Source organism: Vitis vinifera, chromosome 1 (genome assembly GCF_030704535.1).
Source record: "Vitis vinifera cultivar Pinot Noir 40024 chromosome 1, ASM3070453v1".
In the NCBI taxonomy this organism is placed as follows: Eukaryota; Viridiplantae; Streptophyta; class Magnoliopsida; order Vitales; family Vitaceae; genus Vitis; species Vitis vinifera.
This window is the reverse complement of record NC_081805.1, coordinates 6115115-6136500: the sequence shown is the minus strand read 5'-3', so window position 1 is coordinate 6136500 and position 21386 is coordinate 6115115. Positions and strand designations below refer to the sequence as shown.

The window sequence follows — 21386 nt, the reverse complement described above, 5'->3', positions numbered from 1 at the left end:
TAGAGTGTGAGAGAAACAGGTTGAGAGAGAGAGAGAGAGATACAAAAATGGGGAAAAGTTTGTGTTTTGAAAAATTTATTTATTTTCCTTTTTTTCTTCATTAACCAAAAGAGTGAAGGAGAATTCCTTAGGAATTTTATTTTTCCCTTAATTCTTTTTATGGACAATCAAATAAGAAAAAAAAATTACTTTTCTTTCCCTAAAATATTATTATAACCAAATATATTTTTAAACTCCAATTTAATCAAATTATGGTGTGGAGTATTCATCCATCCTCTCTTTCCAAACTTAGGTTAAAGTGGGTTAATGAAGTTAAATTTGGATTTTTCAAATTAATTAGGTCATGGGCTAAATTTGGGTAAGTATCAAATATTTAATCATATTTCATTATAATAGATTCAATGATCCAAAAACAAAATCATAATTCCTCAACAAAATTAATACCCTATAAAAAAAATTCAAAATGTCTCATACATTTGGAAATACTAGGGTTACAACTTTAATTAGTTAATGACCGATCGAAATTTAACTTAAATAAGAAATAATCAAATTAAAATCAATATAATCGAACTTCTAATTCTAATTCAGGGTACTTAACATGGATGCAACTCAATCCTTATTTTATTTTTTTAAACTCGGATTCAAATTAGTTAGATTGATCGGGTTGAATGATTCAAAATCCATCCATAATTTTATATATATATATATATATATATATATATATATATATATATATATATATATATATATATATATATATATTTATATCAAAATTTAAGAAAAGTATATGATTTAATTATAGTTTAATATTTTAAAATAAAAATAAAATAAATATTATTATATAGAATAAAATTATAAATATTATAATAATATTAATGATAGTCCAACTTAAATTAAGTTGGATTAAAAAAATTAAGACAAACCTAATCAAATATTAAAAACAATGATCCAAATTGGCCCCAATATCTAGGCCCAAATTCCGGCCCTAGAAAATACCAATTTGAGTTATGGTATTACTAACGGTTGAGAGCTACGAACATATATATAAAAATAAAAATGGAAATGTTGTGAAAGTGGTAACAACCAGGGCCGTCTATTTGTTGATGGGATAGTAAATGTCATTACATGTATAAAGTCAAATTCAAGAATGATGTGACCATGAATATCATCAACTTTCAGTCGATGGACAACGATCCACCCACAACCCCCTTCCCTGCTTGTGACTCGGCTTTTGGCACTTACGGCCTTTAATTCCACGACCCTCTATTTTATTTTATTTTCTTTACCAAACTTTCTTAATTTTTAATTAATTTATATTAAAAAATTATAATTTTATTAAAAAAAAACATGGATGTCCCCCCTATTGGGGTCAAAATTTGAGGAGAGAAGGGTTAGTTGTAAATTAAGATTCTAAGTATTAAGGTATAAGGAAATGGTGTGATACATAAATTTATGGGTTGGAAAGCAAGGAAAAGTGTCGCCTTCGTTATATGATTGACAATGACAATGACAATGGTATGGTGTGGAAATTGGGATGGTTGTGACCAAAGAAAAAGGTGATAACGCCATGAGCACCGAAAAGAAAAAGGGGAAATATGGGGGAAGAAAAAACAAAACAAAAAGAATAGAAGAGTCATAATAAAAAAATAAAAAATAAAATGAAAGGGATAAGGGGCAAGCGCTTTGACGTTCATGTCACCTGGCATGTGCGAGACAACATAGATATCGCTTAGATTTTGTCTATTAAAAGTGAAAATGTTGATAAATTCGCAGTTCTAGGTCTCTCTCCTCTCTCTCATCCGTCTTCTCTCTCCTAGGGCTTTCTCTCTCCTCTCTCTTCTCTCTCCTCTCTCCAGAAGGGCAAAAACCCTAAAGAGCTGTTTTAGTTGTACAACTCCCCAAGTAAGTAAGTTCTCTCTCTCTCCTCTCTTCTCTCTCCTCTCTCTTCAAATAAAAAACAGGGGGAGAGAGAAAAAGAAAAATAAAGGGAAAATTTTGAAGTGTCCTACTGTTTGCATGCGATTTGTATTTTTTCTGATGTGTATCTTTTGAAAGTTTGAGTTGTAATGTCGATCTGTTGTTTGATCTCATTGTTTTGGACGTCTGCCTTTACTAATCAAAACCCTAGATCTTGTCAGATTCAGATCCCTAAATTTGCTTTTTTTATTTTTATTATTATTATTATTATTTTTGAATTGGTGATCTAGGGTTTTCTTTTCGGGTCCCTTGGGTTGCTGAGGAAATGTCGGGATTATCGAAAGCTTGGATCTTGAAACCCTGAATGTTTTATGCCCAACGCAATGAGAAAAAGAAAATGGAAAAGGTTAATCGTCTGCTATTTAGCAATTTAGCTTGGTTATATTGGGATTTTCGTATTTTGGATAGCACGATGATTAAAAATAAAATAAAAGCATCATACAATAATTTTGGATTTTTTTTCAATCCTCCATTTGCTCAGTAAGCAAATGCATAAAAATGGAAACGGACGTGTGGTGCTGTTTTTTTTTTTTTTCCCTCAGGCATCTCTGGTTCTTTGTTCAACTTAGTTGTTTTCTTGAACTTTGCTTGAGAAACCTTCGTTTCAGTGTTTTGCCTTCCCTTCTATGCCTTGTGTTTGATTTCTGTAACTTTGAAGATTAGGCCTTGTTCACCTGTTTTTACCTTTATGCTCTATTTGTTAGAGGACTAAAAAGGGGAAAAGGTTTTGGAATTTTTGTTTCATGATTTTCATTAATAAAACAGAAATGGATATTATGTTTTGATTCCCAAAAAAAAAAAAAAAGGAAAAACTAAAACTTGTATTAGGCTATGCTGGGTGGGGAGAGGTTTTTTCTTTTTATCATTTTTTGGCTTTAGTTGCCAAATAATGAAAAGAGTTTCTGGAATCAAAACTTTTATTTGATTTCCATTTCTTTCCCTTCCCAGTTGTTTTATTCAGGTCTTGAGGGTTTTGTGCATGATGGTTATTACCGGACTACAAAGCCACTAATTGTTACTTGGAATAATTGTTACCTGCAAACCTGATAAAGATTGCATCTTTTTATTGTTACTTCCTCAACCTGTAGTTCTCTAATGGATGATGATGGGGGATTGAACATGCGCAATTGGGGATATTACGAACCGGCCTTTAAAGGGCATCTCAATCTGCAGCTCATGTCATCCGTGGCAGAGCGTGACACTAAACCCTTTTTACCTGGCCGGGATTCTCCCTTGATGGTTAGTGCCAATGGAGCCTTTCACCCAAGGGATTGCATGGTTTCTGAAGCACCAGTACACATGGACTATGTGAGAGACAGTTGGATAAACCAGAGGGATAAGTTCCTAAATATATTACCTGGAAACTCAAATTTTCAGGTTCTTCCAGAAGCTCCCCTTGGAAAAGAGAAGTTTTACCATTCGACCGAAGCTCATCCCATGCAGATTATACAGCAGCCTGAACCATCAAAAGATGAGAGGGTTGGCAGGATGGAAGATTCAGACCTTAAAAAGGAAGGCGGCCCTTTGAAGAAAAGGACAGGTGGTGGAGCCCCTAAAACCCCAAAAATTAGGAAGACTAAGAAGGGGCCTTCTGTGCCAAAGGATGGTACTAACTCTTCTGTTCAACGTGTGAAACCAGCGAAGAAAAATATGGATGTTGTCATAAATGGGATTGATATGGACATTTCTGGTATTCCTATACCTGTTTGCTCATGCACAGGAAACCCACAGCAATGTTATCGTTGGGGATGTGGTGGTTGGCAATCAGCTTGTTGTACCACAAGTATATCAATGTATCCGTTGCCTATGAGCACCAAACGGCGTGGCGCAAGGATAGCTGGACGGAAAATGAGTCAAGGTGCGTTCAAGAAGGTGTTGGAGAAACTTGCAGCTGAAGGTTACAATTTTGCCAACCCAATAGATTTGAGGCGTCACTGGGCAAAACATGGTACCAACAAGTTCGTAACAATCAGGTAGATTTGCATGGTGGGTAAAGTTACCGGGAGGCAGGTTGCATTTGGTCTGTTTCACCTGTATATATCTATGGCCTTTTGCAGTGGTTTATCAGATACTTTTCCAGTCCATGAATTTTCACAGTCATGATACATGTTTTTGAAATTCAGACATCTGTGGTTCTTGAGAACTGTTGTTAGTTTTCCTTTTCTGCTTGTGTTTCAAGGGCTACCAATATTTTCTGCCCTCCAGGATTTAGGATTATGGACAAATTATTATTTACTGGATCCTTTTGGAGTAATCTCCTTTAATCGTTAAATCTAACATTTGGGAGAAGCAATTGAATGCTCATTTCTCCAATTTTGTTTCACTGACATGCCATGATACTTTGCTGTATTTAGTTTAATAGCAGAAGTGTTTTAACTGCTGTGGAGAATGTGGTAACTTGATTTAACATTCTGTTTTTGTTGTTGGGATGTAAAAGCATGAAGATCTGATTAGTGCTGTTGTTACCAATTTGATTGCCTCCTGTATGGATTGTGTTTATTTCTTGTAGGACAGCTATTAGATTCTAAATTTGACCATTGTGCTCACCTACGGTTTAGGAAGGTGCATTCTTTTGTCTTATTTAGGTAAACACACTTTTGTAAACGTAATATCATAATACGTGATTACTAGTGTGTTATACAAATTTTGCTTCTAATTTCTAAGGTGTTTCAAGAAGCCCAAAGCGGCAACAGATCCTGAGATCCATCCCCCCACCCCACCTCTGTTCGTCTCCTTCTCTCTGTCTGCCTCACTTCAATACAGTGAATAATTTCTTAATTACATACCAAAATTCAGGCTTTTTTGAATTACTGTTATATGCTTTTTATTGATACTGTTTTTAACTTTGGATGGTATAGTTTACTGTTTCGGTTAATATTCCATGTTTCGGTGATTGGTTCAATGAGTGATTTATATCTCACTCAATAACCGTGTTTCCTGGACCCCTAATGTCATTTAATGTTGATACTTAAGAAATGGCGAAGGTGTTTTGGGGGTGGGGGTTGTTCTTTTATGGAGCATTATTCAAACATAACTAGGATTTAGAATGAGCGTAGTAAAATGATAATCAGGATATTTTCAAGAGTTGATGCTTTTTTTTTAATCTTTAACTGGAGATCGAAATTGGAGAGGACAACCCTTAGACTATACTGGGATGGCTGAAGTGGAGATACCTGGTTTGTTGTGTGATCTTCAAATATTGATTGAAGGGAAAACCTTGTAGCCAGGATATGATGCTGATGGTACTTTACGGTCCAGAATGTTGGGTAGAAATAATGTGTATATAAATGAACATAGCTAAAGTAAGAACTATAATTGGATGTCCAGAAGGTGTTAAAACAGGGGAAAATGGACTGAAAATCAATGCATTCATGAAAAGGAAGTTGCAGTGATTGAGTGCAAAATGAGATAAAAGTTGTATAAGATGGTGTTGTCTTGTGTAATGAAAAGGCCAGTGTGCACTAGTAAGGCCCAATTTGGTTCAAGTGATAAGTTACTATCAAAAAGGCATTTGCATTGAGGAGCTGAGCAAGGATGACCTTTTACTTAATAGAAGAAAGGGCCCTCCTTATAAAATATTTATGAGGTAAATGATTTAAAAACCTTCCTCAAAGGATAGTTTGCAATGTTAATACACAACATAGCAGAGTTTCTAAATGTTATATGAACTTCTGAAGGTTGATACAAAGTTTCTCATGGAATTTGAATTACTAAATCGTGCCTCTTTTTCTGAATTTTACCACTGCCAAGCTTTTGGTTAGATTAATTGCTATTGGGATTTGTAGGGTGCTAGCTAGTCAAGGAAGGTGTGCATCTGGTAATTTGCTTTCAAGTCCTGATGTAGACGCACCTCTTTGATGTAAATTTTGACATTGTTCTGGTGTTGGAATTATGGACAATTTATGAATTTTGATGTTATGTTTGATCAATACATGCATTGCATAGTTTTTAAGGTATAATGTTCATCCTTGACAGCAACTAGAAGAAAATATGATGTTTTTTCTTTAGTAAAAACTAGAAAGTGGTCAAAATATAGTAAATTTTTATTGAATAGGAGGCCGAATTTCTGTGGGACAAAAGAGAGTCATGTTGATGTTAAGGGAAATGTCAATCTGAACAAAATCTTTAGAAGTAGATAATGAGTCAAAGGGTGAGATTCTTATTTTTATTTGTCTTGTAAAACTTATGATCGGATTTTTAATTATAGCACTCTTATATCAGAGTTGGTGGTAGTCTTTGTTATTGTAAATTTTTATTGTGTACAGGTTCAGGCCACATGGTTTGTACTATTTGCTGGCAATGTAGCTTTGATAGATGAAATTAGGGAAAATGTAGATGCTAAGTTTGAACAGCGGAGAGATGTTGTAAGAATCGAAAGGTTCAACAAGACAAAGACCTAATATTTGTAATGTACTTATCATGGGATCCAGGACAGAATTGAGGAAATAATTGAGATTGATAACTGAGAGATACAAAGTGCAGACTTTTTTTAGTTATCTAGATTTAGTTATTCGGAAGGAGGACAGAAGTTGATGCGGCCTACAAGGTTAGAGGATGAAGTGAAGAAACTTTATTGTTTTTATTGGTTTATTCATTCTCAACAAATTTGAAGGACCATTGTGAAATATGTTCTAGCATGGTTTGTGTTTCCCTGATGGATATAGGTGTTGAGATGAGAGCAAGAGAAAAGGGTGGACTGGGGAGAGCGAAACTGAAGAACGTTCCAAGAGGAAGAGATATCAGATACTTGTTTGAGGAACCTCTTTTTTCAGTCTCTTCTTGAGTGGTCTCAACAGTTTTGGGACTTAGACTCTCTCTTTTCTGAATTTTTTGGGTGATTGGCTTGTTGGTTAGCTTTTTCCTTTATAGTTTTTTTTTTTTCTTTTGTTGCCTTGTTTTGACTTTATTTATATAGTAGCCTGTATACATAGGGAGCGCCCCTGTTTTGGCGTGTTTTAATTTATCTTTCTCTTTGTCTATCAAAAAAAAAGAGAAAAGGGTGGACCGAATGAAAAGGATGTTTGTGTTTGTTGGAAGATAGGGTTAGCATTATTTGCGAATGGGATGAGAGGAATTATAAATTGACTTGAGGAGACCGATGTTAACTGCATGAGGAGCACGGTTAAGGGTGAAGGCATCAGGTTAAAAATGTCTATTGCTGAGATAGCCTTGGCAATAATTAATCTACAGCATTATTACAGTCACAGGGATCTGTTTTTTGTGCAAGGAGTGGCTCTTTTACAACCACCGTTGTAATCTTTTCTGAGGCAATGTTGGTTGAGCTCTCCAACTTTTTCTCAATATTCCCTACAGATCATTGGCATCACATCGGAGAAGGTATCATTTGTTTCTGGTATGATGATATACTTTCTGCTGCATTATCTGAAGCTCCACCAAGTCATCTGGTTTATGAATGATTCAATATAGCATCAGTGTTTCTGTTCACTTTTTGGCCATTTGATATTCGTTATGCAATGTGCTATGCGCTCTTCTTGTTTTACTGGATCGATTCATGTGCTAGCCTTTTCCCTGAAATTAGGCTGAGGGCCCAGCAATGCTGGATGATTTTCAATACCTCGAAATAGTGGTCTTTTGGACTCTGATATAGAGCATGTTAGATATGACATTGACATGTTGCTTTATTACAAATTCTATGTAATTATTTAATCGTGTAAGCCTTCCATCCATTTTATTCACGACCTGCTTGTTTAGAATATATCTACCATCCATTAAATAGGCTATATTTGGTCAAGAAAAATTAGAAAATATAAAAGAAGAAAATAAGGAAGGAAAATAAAAAAATGAATCTAATAACTTAAAGTGACATGTCATGTTATTATGCTTTATATGTAATGTTCTATACCCAAATATATGTATGCCCATCCATTAATACTAGAAAATATGTAGTGTGGGTTGGATTCTTGGAGCTCAGCCTGGAATTTTCATTGGTTGTCCCCCCATATGAGCTGAACCAAACTTCTAACTCTATTCCTAGTCCAAAGGCACTGTATTTTGAAGTTTACCCGATAACACAAAAGGAAAACACTAAAACCGTAAAAGGTTAACGCCCTTTCTGCATTTAGGGAAAGAGGGAAGAAAGGTTCCGAAGATTTTTAAAGAAGGGAGATGGAACTTATAATCAATTTGCTGCTCTTCCTTGCCGTCAAAATGCATGGCAATCTCAAGATACAAAATCTAAAAGGGCAAAAAAGGGAAAGGGTGAAGATCATTGTACATTCTCTAAAATTTGAGCAGGTGGAAAAAGCCCAGTAATCAAATCAGGAAGAGGTTGATGGGCATGAGGCCTAGAATTACATGTGGCTGTGGAAGGGTTTTGTGCAACAATCATTTTCCCTCCATCGGGAGCCCCAATTCCTTCTTTATTGCCTCTTAGTTGTTCATCAAACCGCTCCCACTTTTTACTGATGACCGTCTTCGGAGACCCCTCGGTACCCTTACCCTCTTCAATGCTTCCCTTTTGTCTCACCACTATGGCTTTATCTTCCAACACTCCATTAATGATTTGCTCCAGTTCCCGTATGTCTTCTTGTGGGATCTTCTCCACTTTTGAAAATTTTGATGCATTACGAACACCGAGATTCTTGCAAAGTTCAAAATATAGGGAAAGCCGGTCGCCTTGGGCGGTTGCTTTTCTGAGAACCTTAAGTGCCATGTTTGCTTCTACCTTCCCAGCTGCATGTATCTTTACGAGGATTCTTGCTACCCCATTGCAGATTCTGCTGTAAATGTCGAAAATCTCAATGATGATACAGTCCATTGCTTCGAGAATCAGACCCACATTCATTTGGGCAGCCTCTGGTTTGATCTGTAGTAGCATGTCGAGCAAAGTCTGCCATTGTTGGAGCTTTATGAGTTCCTGCAGCATGGACTCGTTGGTTTTTTGGGTTTGTTCTTCGTCTTCCTTTGTATCCATGTCTAACCAGAAGGCTCTTTGGTCTAGGAACGCAAAGTAAGAACGAATGAAGCTGTTGAAACCCCATGTTTTGCATAAGTGGGAGTGGCCATCGCTGAAGTTTGAAAGATCAAAAGGCAAGCGGCCGATCTTTTCCATGATGGGAATTTTGCAGCAGAAAACTCCATGCATGAGCATGAGACCTTTGAGGGCCACCACCCAGCTGCGGGTCTTCTCCATCCGCTTTGAGAGTGCCCATATAAGAGGCTTCAAGTAGGCGGGCGAGGTTTTCACCCATGCAAACACTCTCTGGGCGTTCCTGTAATCCACGTATGTCTCATCGTGGCTGGTGGCTCTAATGATGGCCGCCTCCAGATCAGGGTTCCGATTGGGGCTCCTCCTTGATATACTTGCCATCCATATGCTGTTCCTGTCTTTCAGATTTCCAGAAGCCCTATTCCACAGCTTCATCTCTTTCTCTTCTTCTTAACAATTTGTGCTTGAGAAGCAGCGTCTCCTTTTTCAGATTGCTCTTGCCCTTTATGTTCTTTTCCAATTTCTCTTGCTCAATACCAATAACAGTAATTGGACATTGAAGGCTAGAAATAGAAATACTTGCATCTACCACTATTTTGATACGTTGCGCAGCAAATGCCTACCGCAAGTTTGACAGTTGGTTTCAAAGAGGCGGATTCTGTCAAAGTCCTTACTTGTTTGAGCTTGTCTTTTGTGGGCCTGGACGGTGTTGGGTCAAAGCCCCCTACTTGACCGACGTGTTTGGCGGTGCTTATATTTGATCTCCTAAGGTGAAGTCTCTGCTTTCGACACAAAATTCTGGGCCGTCGCTTATTTGCTTAGCCAAAGTAGAGAATATTTGACCTCTAGATCCTCAAGGCCCTTGAGGAAATTGAATTGATCCTCCCCTTTGGGTATGGAGTACGGCTAATTTGCTACTGCGGATGCAGACAATTACCATAAGATTAAGGTTAATCTGTCATTACAATTTTACATGGTGCAATTGCTTAAAATGATAAGCCTATGTCATGTTTAAATTTACTTAATATAGATGCAGGGCAGGTGAAGAGGAAATCAAAGAGCCAGGTTTTAAAAAATATCAATATTTTATTACATTTAAAGCATTGCGAGAGAGGCATCATGGTCATTTTCACAATGTGATGCTGCTCGCTTGTTGCAGTTACATTCATTTAGCGACTGCAACATTGCCACGTTAGCAAACTGGCAAGCTGGTAGCCGTTTCGGTAGTCAAGGCCCTCCGAGCGTAGAAAAGTCAATGCATCCGAGTGCAGGAGAGTGAAACTCTATTACTCTTGCTTTCACGCTCTTTTAGGGCGCGTGAAGACCGTCACTGGACATCTCTATGTAATTGATCTCTCAGTGCAATGACGCTCAAAACAAGACAGAGAAGGCTAGAAGGGAGAGAGATGGAGAGAGTGGTTTACGGTGAGTGCCGGAGAAACCATGCAGCGCAATTGGGATCTCACTCCACTGATGGCTGTGGTGAGTTCTACCCCAGTAATCCTCCGGAGGCTCCCACTCGCTGCGCTGCCTGCGGCTGCCACCGCAACTTCCACCGCCGTCACACCATCATTCACCTAGATGATGAACCCGGAAAGGGCGCCCACAGCGCCGGAAATGGAGGTTGCGGTGTGAAAAAAAGTCATGGAGTAAAGAGCCATAGAAGGCGGATGAAGGAATTCATAGATTTGGAAGAGAGTAAGGAGGAGGCGCAGGTGAAACCCAGGGGCAGAGGTAAGAAGCCTCGGACAATGTTCACGGCCAAACAGAAGGAGATGATGAGAGCATTTGCGGAGAGTTTGGGGTGGACCATGACCAACAAAGAAACCGAGGCGGAGGTGAAAAAGTTCTGCGAAGAAGTGGGAGTGACTAGGTATATCTTCAGGACTTGGCTGAACAACAACAAGAAAATATATGGCGCTGCTGGATCGTCATCTAGTCGCCATTAGTTTGCTGTACTGAAAAATAAAGCTGATGTTTGTGCAGGGTGTACATGTCAATGTTGTATATATTTCTTGGTGTGAGATTCTATCAATATATGTTTATCATTGGTGCATGCTACTGTTGATCCTCATGGGTGTTTCTTTTTGCTATGGTTAGTGTGGGTACTGATGAATAAGATAATCTGGATACCTTGTGACAAACAAAGATGGTAGGCTAATGCTTCAGGTGGTTTCCATGCCATTTGAAAGGCCTGCCCCAAAACTGCCCAGATGTCTTTTCTCTCTTCTTTCATTTTACTCATTGTCTTTCTCAAATGGGGAAAGAAAGCCTATACTGAATTGCAGAGTTGTCGCTTCATCAGTAGAGCTCTTCGAGAAATTTTCTCTGATGCCGTCAGAAGATTCGTCTACTTGTCTTGAAAGCATAAAAGCGGCTTTGATGGTGATCATAAATTTCCAACCTCTCAAATAAAATGCATAAAATGACAGAAAGTTTGAAGTTTTGCCTCAGAGTACATGTGAAGAGGTTCTAAAGGAAAGAGAAGGAACAACGTCCAAATGTATGACACTTAAAGAATGGCAGCTATCGTGTAAGACGGACGCTTTCTCTCTGCCTCTATTCTAATGTGGTTTTTTGAAAATTTGACGTGGTTTAGATCTGAGTCCTCCCAAAGCCCATGTGAAGAGGTTTTAAAGGAAGGAGAAAACAACGTCCAAATGTATAACACTCTTACAGAATGGCAGCTACGTGTAAGATGCATGGCTTCTCTCTGCCTCCACTTTAGATCTGAGTCTTCCGAGACACAGATGACATAAGAGGGAACATTGTTGATCAAAGAAAGTTAAAAGCATTGTTAGCATAGTTGAAGGAGGGGGTGGGGGCCCAAAGAGAGAGAGAGAGAGAGTGAAAGTTCAAACAAAAAAAAAAAGTAAAAACCATTGCAGGCAAATGGGGGCCGAGAAAGACCGGGAAATAGCTCAAATAGGGAAGAATAAGTTAAAAGATGAATTGAGGTTAATTTGGAATAAGGAAAATAATGAAATCTTAGATAGTTTTTAAAAATTCATAACATTATTTATTATTTTTTTAATTTCCAATTTTTAAAAATAAAGTAAAATAGATAATAGTTTTATAGAACAAATAAAAATTGTTTTCACCAATTTTTTTAAACAAATAGAAAAACACACACTTCATTATTTCTCTTCTGCATATAATCATTATTATTATTTTTTTGCTAGACAAATTAAATAAAACTTAATGCAATAAATTTGTTAACAAGTCCATTAATTTTTAAAAATAATTTTAAACTTAAATAATAAATTCATTAATACAAAAAAATTATGAATAAAAATTGGTTTAAAACAACTATTATTTCTCTTCTATATAAAATTATTATTTCCTCATTTTTTTTCATTAGTCAAATGAATTCCAAATTAAATAAGACTTAATGCGTTGAATTCATTAACAAGTCTAATAATTTTAAAAAATAATTTAAAACTCAAATAAAAACTTATTAGTACCGTAAATTTATGGATAAAAATTAATTTATAATGACTTTATTATTTCTTTTTTGCACATAATTATGCTTTTATAAAAAAAAAAAATCACTAGAAAGATGAACTTCAAATAAAGTGACAATTTTTATTGAATTTATTAATGAATTTAACAATTTTTAAAAATAATTTGGAACTAAAAAATAAATCTAATCATTGAAAAAAATAATAATAGAGGAAAACTGATATATAATGAATAATGACTTTACTATTTATCCTATACACACAAATTTTTTTTTTCACTACTTAAATAAATTAAAAATTAAGTAAAATATAATTAATAATTTAAATTCTTTAATAAATCCTTTAATTTTTAAAAATAATTTTCAATAAAAAAACGATCCAATTAATAGTAGATCAAATCAAAACATTTTAGAATATTATGTTCAAAATTGAGTACTCAATGTATACATATGTAATAAAAACTTACTCATTTATACATCAAAAAAGTAAAATTTTATTCATTATTTATTTTAAATAAAATCCTATTCACAATTAGTATTATTAATTTTTAACAAAAAAAAATGCAAATATATTAATATTCTTATGTTTCAAACATATAATAAAATAATATATTTTCTACAAAAAATATAATTTATGTTTTATTATAATATTACTATTTATGTTTTACTAAAAACTATTTATTTTTTAATTTCTTTGTAATTAAAAATTTATTTTTATTTTCAATAGGATTTCAATTAAATTTAATTAATTAATATTATATAAATTAAATTTAAAATATTTTATAAAATAAAAAAATAAAAAATAAAAACAACTTATCCAAACAACTCTTTTTGCTTTGTTTTGTTTTTAAAATCCTTTTATAAAAATAATTTGTCAAATATCTTTATTTTTATAAAATATTAAAAAACAATTTTTTGGTTCTTTAACTTAAAAACAATTTCTAAAAACAAATATAAGAAATCAAGAAATTAAAATAAAATTAATTAAAGTACTCATTTGACTTGTATTAAAAATGAATCCTAAAATTATTTTTATCTTATTGTAATTTTTGTTTCACTAGAATAAAAAAATTATTTCATAATTAAAAATAAATTATTTACCTTCAACTCATACATAATTGTAGATTTAATTTTTATTTTTTAATAAGACTTAACTTGAATTTGATTTCATATTATTATAAATTAAATTTATAAAATTTTTATAAAATAAAAATAAGACATTATTTTTAAAAACAATACAAATTCTTTTCATCCAAACAAGTTTTTTGTTTTTTGTTTAAAAAAAACATTTTTTAAAACATCTTGCCAAACACTCTTATTTTAAAAAAAAATTAAAAATTGTTTTTTATTCTTTGTTTTGAAAATAGTTTTTAAAAATAAATTTTTAAAAACACCACCAAACGGGCCCTTGATATTCATCAAATGCTTAATATTAGAATTTTGTAATATCATATAGTTTCATTATATTATATGTTGGAAAGTAGTTAAAGATGAATTGAGTTTAATTTAGAATTATTTATTAGGATTCATAATTTGAAATTTTAATATATCTAGATTTAAAGCTAAATAAAATATCAATTTAAGTGGGATTGTAAAATCATCAATCTTACTTGATGAAAAGTAAATCTTGATGACCTTTTTATCTTAGAAATTGATTTTTAGTGAATTTGGAATTGAAAACTTTTTCATTAATAGAATCTTTTATAATTTTGGTTCATTTGATCCTTTTACTTCTAATCAATTTTTCTCACGTTTTCATTTATAATTCTTCATGATCTCATTTTTTATTTTTAACATCATCATCTTATTTCTCATCGTCACTATCAAACATATTTATTATCATAGTGAATGACACCTAGACAGCTATACTATTATAACTTTTGTTAAAAACTCATTTTTGGTGAAATAAAAATTATCTTAACATAATCCAAGTAGGTTATAAATTGTATTTTTATAATATAAATGACAAAAATTCATCGATCAACTAGTTCAAGTTAAAACCAAAACTTCTTGTTGTATAAATGATATTATTAATTTATCAAGCATTCATTTACGAAAGCTTTATTGTAACCTAGTTTTTGTAGGAGTCGTTGTTTTCTTAGGCCGACTGAAAACGTAGTTTTATTATATGTTTTTTCGTATTCCATAATGTATGGGAGATTTCACACACACTTCCTATTCTACTACCTTGTGGCTCAAGTCTTCCTTAAGGAATACAAAATTAAAAAAATCTTATTATTTTTACCCTTTCTTGGATTTGGTCAATAAACCTAGTTTGAAGTTCTTCAATAAAACCAAATTTTACATTATGCCCTTGGACTGTTGATTGGATTCCAATCTTATGCAGCTTCTCTATTGGATGTAACATATTAAAAAATGGCATGTAAGAATTACTAAGTAAGGTGTTCTACTATTATGAATCATAATTAGAAGCATAGACCTTGATTACATACTTTCCTGTCTAAAATTTTTTTAATTTATCGTCATTTTCTCTTCATTTGTTGCATTGAGAACTTTGTTCTGAGAAAAGCTAGAGAAAAATGTATTTCTTAATAATTTAATTCTCTTGCCTCAAATCACGACATCCGTTAACAATTGAAGAACATTGCAATCTCCATAGATTATGAAATTAAAAATAGCTTCTACACTTTGACTTCCAACTTCCAACTTCCAAGGCCTCTTGTCAAGGGACCTTCCAGGCTGCTGGAGAGAGGGCAGGGCCCAGGCCAGGAATCAAACCAAAATGGAGCCCAATGTATCTGAAATTTTGTGGCCCATTAATCAATTAGCTTAAACTTTTTAAAATGGCATGTGGGTTGGGCACATGTATGAGCTGCTGATTTTTTTAAGACTGATCATTAACAAAATCATCACCTGTAACACTTTTAAAACATGGGCAATTCATAATAATTATGAATTTCTTAACTATGAATTATAACACTTATGTCAATACTGAGAGAGGTTAAATTTATTTAATTTCATTATCATAATTGCCTTTAATATGATGTGGAAATGGTTATTTTCTGAATAGCTTCTATTTTTGAGTTACTAATTTGCAATGGTTGGATCATGCAAACATATAAAGTTTAAAGCTAGAGATTTCATCATGAATGGTAGGCATTAATATGGAATATAGATGGGCAAAGATTCGGCTACTGAGTAGATCATTGGGCAGTTCAAAAATGGACGCCTGTGGGAGCGCCATACTATTAAACAAAGGATTTGGAATTAGAAAATTGCTATTGAAAGGGGATAGGGCTGTTGAAGTCAAACGCATGAATAACAATGGCCTGCAAATACTTGTCATATTAAGAAGATAATTATTTTATGAATAGTAATGAGGAAAGCAGCCGGACAAAGGTGTGGGCAGCTGCAGTGTGCAGCTTCTACAGCACTGGTGTTGGAATTATATATAAGAAGGAACTGCTTTATTGATGGGTCATGGGTCTACCACTTTAAATTGGTTCAGAAATTGAAGTGTGCGTGACGCAAACATTGAGCCAGACCCTGTTGAAAAGAGGAGGCCTCAGATGTCCTGCAGCTATGCACACGTTGGAAACCAAATAACTGAAGATGATATGATAGTATTCTGGATTGGCTTTGAAAGGAAAACGAGCTAGAATTAAAGAGAGTAATAATGGGGAAGATGGCAGAGCGCTGAATGCTCATGCATGCATTGCCTCCTTTATTTCAGTATCATTGAAAGTGACAGTGCAATCTGGAATGTTCATCGACTATTCTAGGGCCAAACAGATACTGTGTCTCACAAATCTAGGGAGCAGGGGAGATTTATAACCCGGATCCTATCATCCTCGTCCTGCAAAGGAAAAGGGAGGGGGTGATGGGGGTCCATGAAGCCCAACAACTCTGCAGCCTTGGGTACCATATATTATCTGGAATTCAGCTACTATAGTCCTGAATGTGCCTCGAAAGCCAGGCATGGGCGTAGATGGGGTATGAGGGGCACTTGAAAAAGGGTGGAAATTTGGAGGAGGAATGGGGATTGTAAATTTGGAAATGTGGGGGAGGTGGAGAATGGAGAATGGAGAGGGAAGAAAGTGGTGGGTTGGTTATGTTTGTAAAGTGAAAATGGAATTGTAACTTTACATGCTACATCGAGATGAACAACGGCTAGTGAAAGGGTCTAAAGGAGCAGGCCGCTGTCTCGTGCTTTTCGCGCTCTTTCTTTCACATACATGCACACAACCATGGGAATAATGGCACAGCAGCAAGCAACAGCTCATATATAACTCATCATCTTCTACAAAACCAAGAAAAGCATAAAAGTGGGTGATTGTTAGATTTTCAAACAAACCAGTACTGTTGTTAAAGCATGAAAGTGAAAAAGCTCAGTATTCACACACACACATAGAGATAGGGACCCAATAAAGAAAGAAAAAGGTTTAGCAAAATCAAAAAAAGACGAAAATGGTGGGAATCTTTACTCCTCTTCCACTGTATAAACGATCCCACAGCGCCACCTCTGCTTCCCTGGTAATCCTCCTTTTCATGCTCTTTCTCTTTTCCTCTTCTTTTATCCCCACTCTCTCTTTTTCTCCCTGTTTGTTTGGCTCCGTTTCTGGCATAATCTTGTGAACGTTTCTCTTATGGGGTTTTCATGTGGGGATGGGGATGATTTTGTAACTCTCTTACCTTCTCTCTCTTCTTCCTTTTTTTTGTTTGTTTTTGTTCTTCATGTGTTTAGGGTATCTTGATTTTGATTCTATTTTCTTATTCTTATTCCTAATCATTGCATTCGGTTCATTTTTATTTTATTTTTTGCTTCCTTGCTAGGATAAGAAGGAAAGACAGTTTCTACTGATAGATGAGACTCTAGATACGCCAGACAGGGATGGTATGGATGTGAGAAGCCATGGAGTCGAAGGTGAGGTGGAGTTCTGGCCTATTGAACACCCAATGGAGCCTTCTGATGAAGACCGCCCTGTGAAATGTCCAATGCCAGACTCTTCTGTCATTAATGTAAGGATTCTTCCCCTTCCATATATGCTGTCTGAATTTGCATGTTTCATTTTCTTATGTTTATGGTATAATTAGTTTGCCATGTCCTACATGGCCTAACCCACATGTTTCTTTGGCTCAACCTTTAAACTTTGTCCTACCACCACTGAAACTACTTCTCATCTACTAATTTTACATTCCTCAAGATTCAAGTTTGGCCGTCTGGGACTAAGATGTTTTCGACTGGTTTTGGATTGAGTGCATTTCTTGAGGCTTTGGATTACAGCCCCCTGTAGATGAATAAGGAAAAAGAAAATCATGGTTGTCTCTCCAGATTACTGTAGTTTTATCAAGAACAAAATTGCAAAAAGGAAGGGTGGGTGGAATATTAGTGCATCTATAGACAGCATGGGAGTTGTTGGAGACCTTTGGGTAATGTAGACTTGTATGAGCTTTTGGGCAATTGATAGCTAAATTATAGCAAGGAAACTTCTGATGACCACTGGAATGATTTCAGAGGGCCTACTTAGGGATTGTCCTCTGTTTAGTGACTAGTGAAAAACTAGTTGCGGCACACAACTTGACTTAGAAATTGTTTGTTGTCACCCATATGACACTAGACGATTTTTTACAGAGTACATTGTTCTAATGAATTTGCATGTGCAATATAAAGTATTTTATAAACTAGTTTCAGTATTCATGGGATCTAAACAAAAACCGCTAAGTTGAAAGTATAGTGCTGAAGGAAGTAACTCCCAGGAAATGCTTATTTTGCACGTCACTTGCCCTTTATTATTTTGTTTGCGACTGATTGATGCTTAGAATAAGTAACTGATTTTGCATTTCATCAATATGAAGAAAAGTCATGGCATCTGTAAATTTCCAAGTGACCTCTTTATGCGTAGTCCAGAGTTGAGCCCCCCATGTTCAGCACAAACTATTTCTACTTAAGTAGATCAGTTCCTTGGCAACATTCTACTTGGATAGTTGGGAAGCCATATCCTATATATTGATCTCTAGTTTGGCTAACGATAATTGGTATCATTTCTGCATCTGAATATCTCAAAATTTTGTGTACTTTTGAGGAAACACTACCTCCTGCAACCCAGCAATCAGAAGCAGCAAACTTGATATTGCTTTATAACTGGCTCTCAGCCTGACATCAGTGCTGTATGAATAGATACCAAGTTCCTCAGAGGCTTGTTTGAAGCCGAAGAGGGGCCTGCCATGAACTTTGACCAAGACCAGTTAGCAGGGAGGGAAACCCACCCTTATTGGTCAAGCAGTTTCAATTCATGCGTCTGATAAGTAATCCCCCATGGTTCCCTAAGTGGAGAGGGGAAAAGACCCATTTCATCATAGGGAATTGCTTTCACTAACATCACAAACAGGGAGCAAGAAAACTAAACAGAGATTGAGGAAATCCTAGCCCAGACACAAACACCACTTGTTAACACAGCCCAAACACAACAACCAAACAACTAAACATCTATTCTCATGTGAGATGACATTTAATTTACCATCACTGCCCTTGCTCAGCTCAATGCCAGGCAATGCCTGTACAAAGTTTACCTGGTTCAAGCAATGGATGAAATTTGGCTAGTCTATCTTCACTTATTTGCTCTGTGAAATTAGTCTTTGACAGCATGTCTCCTTTTTGGAATAGTTTATTCCTCTTAACCCCATTCTGGGTAATTCATATAATTGATTCATTTGACCTGAAATGCCTGAAACCCCATTCTGCTAGAGCTGTTGATCTTTATACGTGGATTTAAAGGTGTAGTGATCATTTAATAATGAACATGACCACCTTCTATGGACACACTTTTTCAATTCTGATATTTGTAGAAATGCTTCTCTTTTCCATGCAAAATTATTAGAAGGATGGAGGAGTGCACGAGGACCGATATTCTGAGAGCTTGCGGAAGAGAGTAGAAGTAGCAGCAATGGTGAATAAAGAAGGAAAAGAGGAAGAGGCTGCAGAGGAGCCTCCTGTTCGAGCAGTGCGGAAGAGGCATCACACTCTTACTCAAGGGGACCAGACAACAACCCCTTTATTGAGAATGCCCCCACTCCCTCGTTTCCCAACCCAGAATGTTTCAATGTTTCAAATGCTTGGGCAATTTGACAAGTTTGAATCTTGACAAGATACATCAAATAAAATGTTTCCATTTTCTCATGTAAGCCTGGTCTACTCCTAACCACTGTGGAGGGACTAGAAATCATCTTTGAGTGTATAATGATGTAGCTGCTATAGAGTCAATCCATCCTAAAAAAGTAGGAAAAGGACTTATCTATAAGTGTATTTGCAATTTCATTTTCATATTCTGTATATTATCATCAAACTTTGTTGTAGACTTGTAGCTCGCTCACTTTACTTACAGCAAATTTGCCCGACAGTTGAATGCCCTTATTTCAGTGGTATGAATAATGTGTCACTTCACTTGTAATCAAAGCTCAAATCACTGTCACAGAAGTGACAATGCTATTAAGCTCAGACTTCACTGATTATATTTGGCAGTTGATCATTAAGCTTTGAAGGATAGCTTGTTGGATCTTATCTTAATTATAATTGCTTAAAGAATAAATATAATCTATCCTATCCCTAATTTCTTGTAAGATTTGTTCCAATGAAGAACGGAACCTGTTTAAAAATTGCAGGGAAACTTCTTTGCAATGTTGTGATCTGAATTTTTATTTTTATTTTTTGGAAAAAGGGTTTCTAATGCTCATACAACATTTGGGTAATGATCATTTTTCAGGTTTTCCATTCATATGGACCGTCTTCATATTTATTGTCATTAGGTTTCTGGTTCATCTTCACATGGTTTCATCTTATCAGACATCTCTGCCCCTGCTCTGCACACTCCCTGCCTCTATTTCCCACAATATTTTCTGTTCCGGCCTCGTCCTAGCGGTTGAGGCAAACCCTTCCACGTCTCAACAAGGAGAATAAACCATTCACCAAGGATTCTCTTGGGTCTAGTTTATTGTATATTAGACATATAAAGACTGTAATTTAGCAAAAAACTTTCTTTATTAAACTAATTCAAAACAAATACATTAAAATCATTACATGATGTCAAGCCACACCATTATCTGTTGGCACCACCCAACAAAGGCAACTTGCTACAATGAGCGTCCCTATCATACAACTTCATGGCAGTAGAATCAACTTTTATGGCATGTGTGGCATTAAAGCGGTGAAAAAACCTATCTCCAGTAGGTTAGTATCAAAAGGGTTGAATGGATGATCTTTCAAATATTTTAATATAAGGATTTAGATTTTTTACCCAAATTAAAACTGAGGGAATTAAACTTTTTAAAAAAAAAAAAAAATACAATAGATAAAATTTTTTATATGGAAAACCTCCGCACAAAGTGCGAAAATAAAAAATCACGGGCTTATAAACTTTGAATCAATCCACTATATGAGAGAAATAGTACATATAATTACTTGTCAAATACATCTCTTAGACTCACTCTTCATAAATACTAAACTTCACGTTTGCAATGCAGCACTTCTTCGTAAATACTAAACTTCACGTTTGCAATGCAGCACTTCACCTCACAACCCGACAAAAGTATAAGAATCTTCTCGGAGAGTGTTTGAAAATGGGAAGGCAAACTAGGTAATGTGTGCATTCAATCAGAAAATGAATTTAAAAAGTATATATAGGATGCAAATTCCTAGTAGACTCAAATTAAGATTTTTCAAAATAAATCCATTACAATTGTAAAATACTAAAATTAATCCAATTAAAATATTTTGCAATTATAAAAATAATCAACCCTTTTTTAAAAACATTTTAAAAATATTTTTACTCAATTTAAAAAACCTTGAATCCAAAAGCCTTACATAAATTATATTAACCTTTCCTCAACTTTTCAATACTTACCTAAGTCATTTCAATTCATCACAGCAACTTTAATAGAGATTATCCAAAAGCCGAATACAAAAAGAAGAAAAATTGTCAGCAAACAATAACTATGCATAATGCCTAACAAGTCACTCTTCACTGATGCATACACATTGGATGT

At 35.0% G+C, this 21386-nt stretch overlaps 4 protein-coding genes across 11 annotated transcripts; 3 read left to right on the top strand and 1 right to left on the bottom strand.

Moving 5' to 3' along the window:
• Window positions 1-1640: 1640 nt before the first annotated feature.
• On the top strand, window positions 1641-4300 carry LOC100233138 (GAGA-binding transcriptional activator BBR/BPC1-like). Of its 6 annotated transcripts, none has more exons than XM_010651307.3 (2): window positions 1641-1902; window positions 3066-4300. In XM_010651307.3, exon 2 carries the CDS (start codon window positions 3073-3075, stop codon window positions 3952-3954), a length of 882 nt encoding a protein of 293 aa, XP_010649609.1. In that variant the 5' UTR covers window positions 1641-1902; window positions 3066-3072; the 3' UTR covers window positions 3955-4300.
• A 3804-nt stretch (window positions 4301-8104) lies between these two features.
• On the bottom strand, window positions 8105-9904 carry LOC100249246 (putative clathrin assembly protein At1g25240). Its single transcript, XM_002281674.4, has one exon. It carries the CDS (start codon window positions 9359-9361, stop codon window positions 8204-8206), a length of 1158 nt encoding a protein of 385 aa, XP_002281710.1. The 5' UTR covers window positions 9362-9904; the 3' UTR covers window positions 8105-8203.
• A 386-nt stretch (window positions 9905-10290) lies between these two features.
• On the top strand, window positions 10291-10875 carry LOC100254345 (zinc-finger homeodomain protein 9). Its single transcript, XM_002281662.4, has one exon. It carries the CDS (start codon window positions 10291-10293, stop codon window positions 10873-10875), a length of 585 nt encoding a protein of 194 aa, XP_002281698.1.
• A 5339-nt stretch (window positions 10876-16214) lies between these two features.
• On the top strand, window positions 16215-19776 carry LOC100259457 (uncharacterized). Of its 3 annotated transcripts, none has more exons than XM_059739308.1 (3): window positions 16215-16880; window positions 17181-17366; window positions 19229-19776. In XM_059739308.1, exons 1-3 carry the CDS (start codon window positions 16815-16817, stop codon window positions 19487-19489), a joined length of 513 nt encoding a protein of 170 aa, XP_059595291.1. In that variant the 5' UTR covers window positions 16215-16814; the 3' UTR covers window positions 19490-19776. The 3 variants fall into 3 exon arrangements, with proteins under 3 accessions (XP_059595291.1, XP_010647437.1, XP_019075240.1); XM_010649135.3 differs by having other exon boundaries at window positions 16222-16880; window positions 19226-19776; XM_019219695.2 differs by lacking the exon at window positions 16215-16880 and adding an exon at window positions 16884-17026 and having other exon boundaries at window positions 19226-19776.
• The last annotated feature ends 1610 nt before the right edge of the window (window positions 19777-21386 follow it).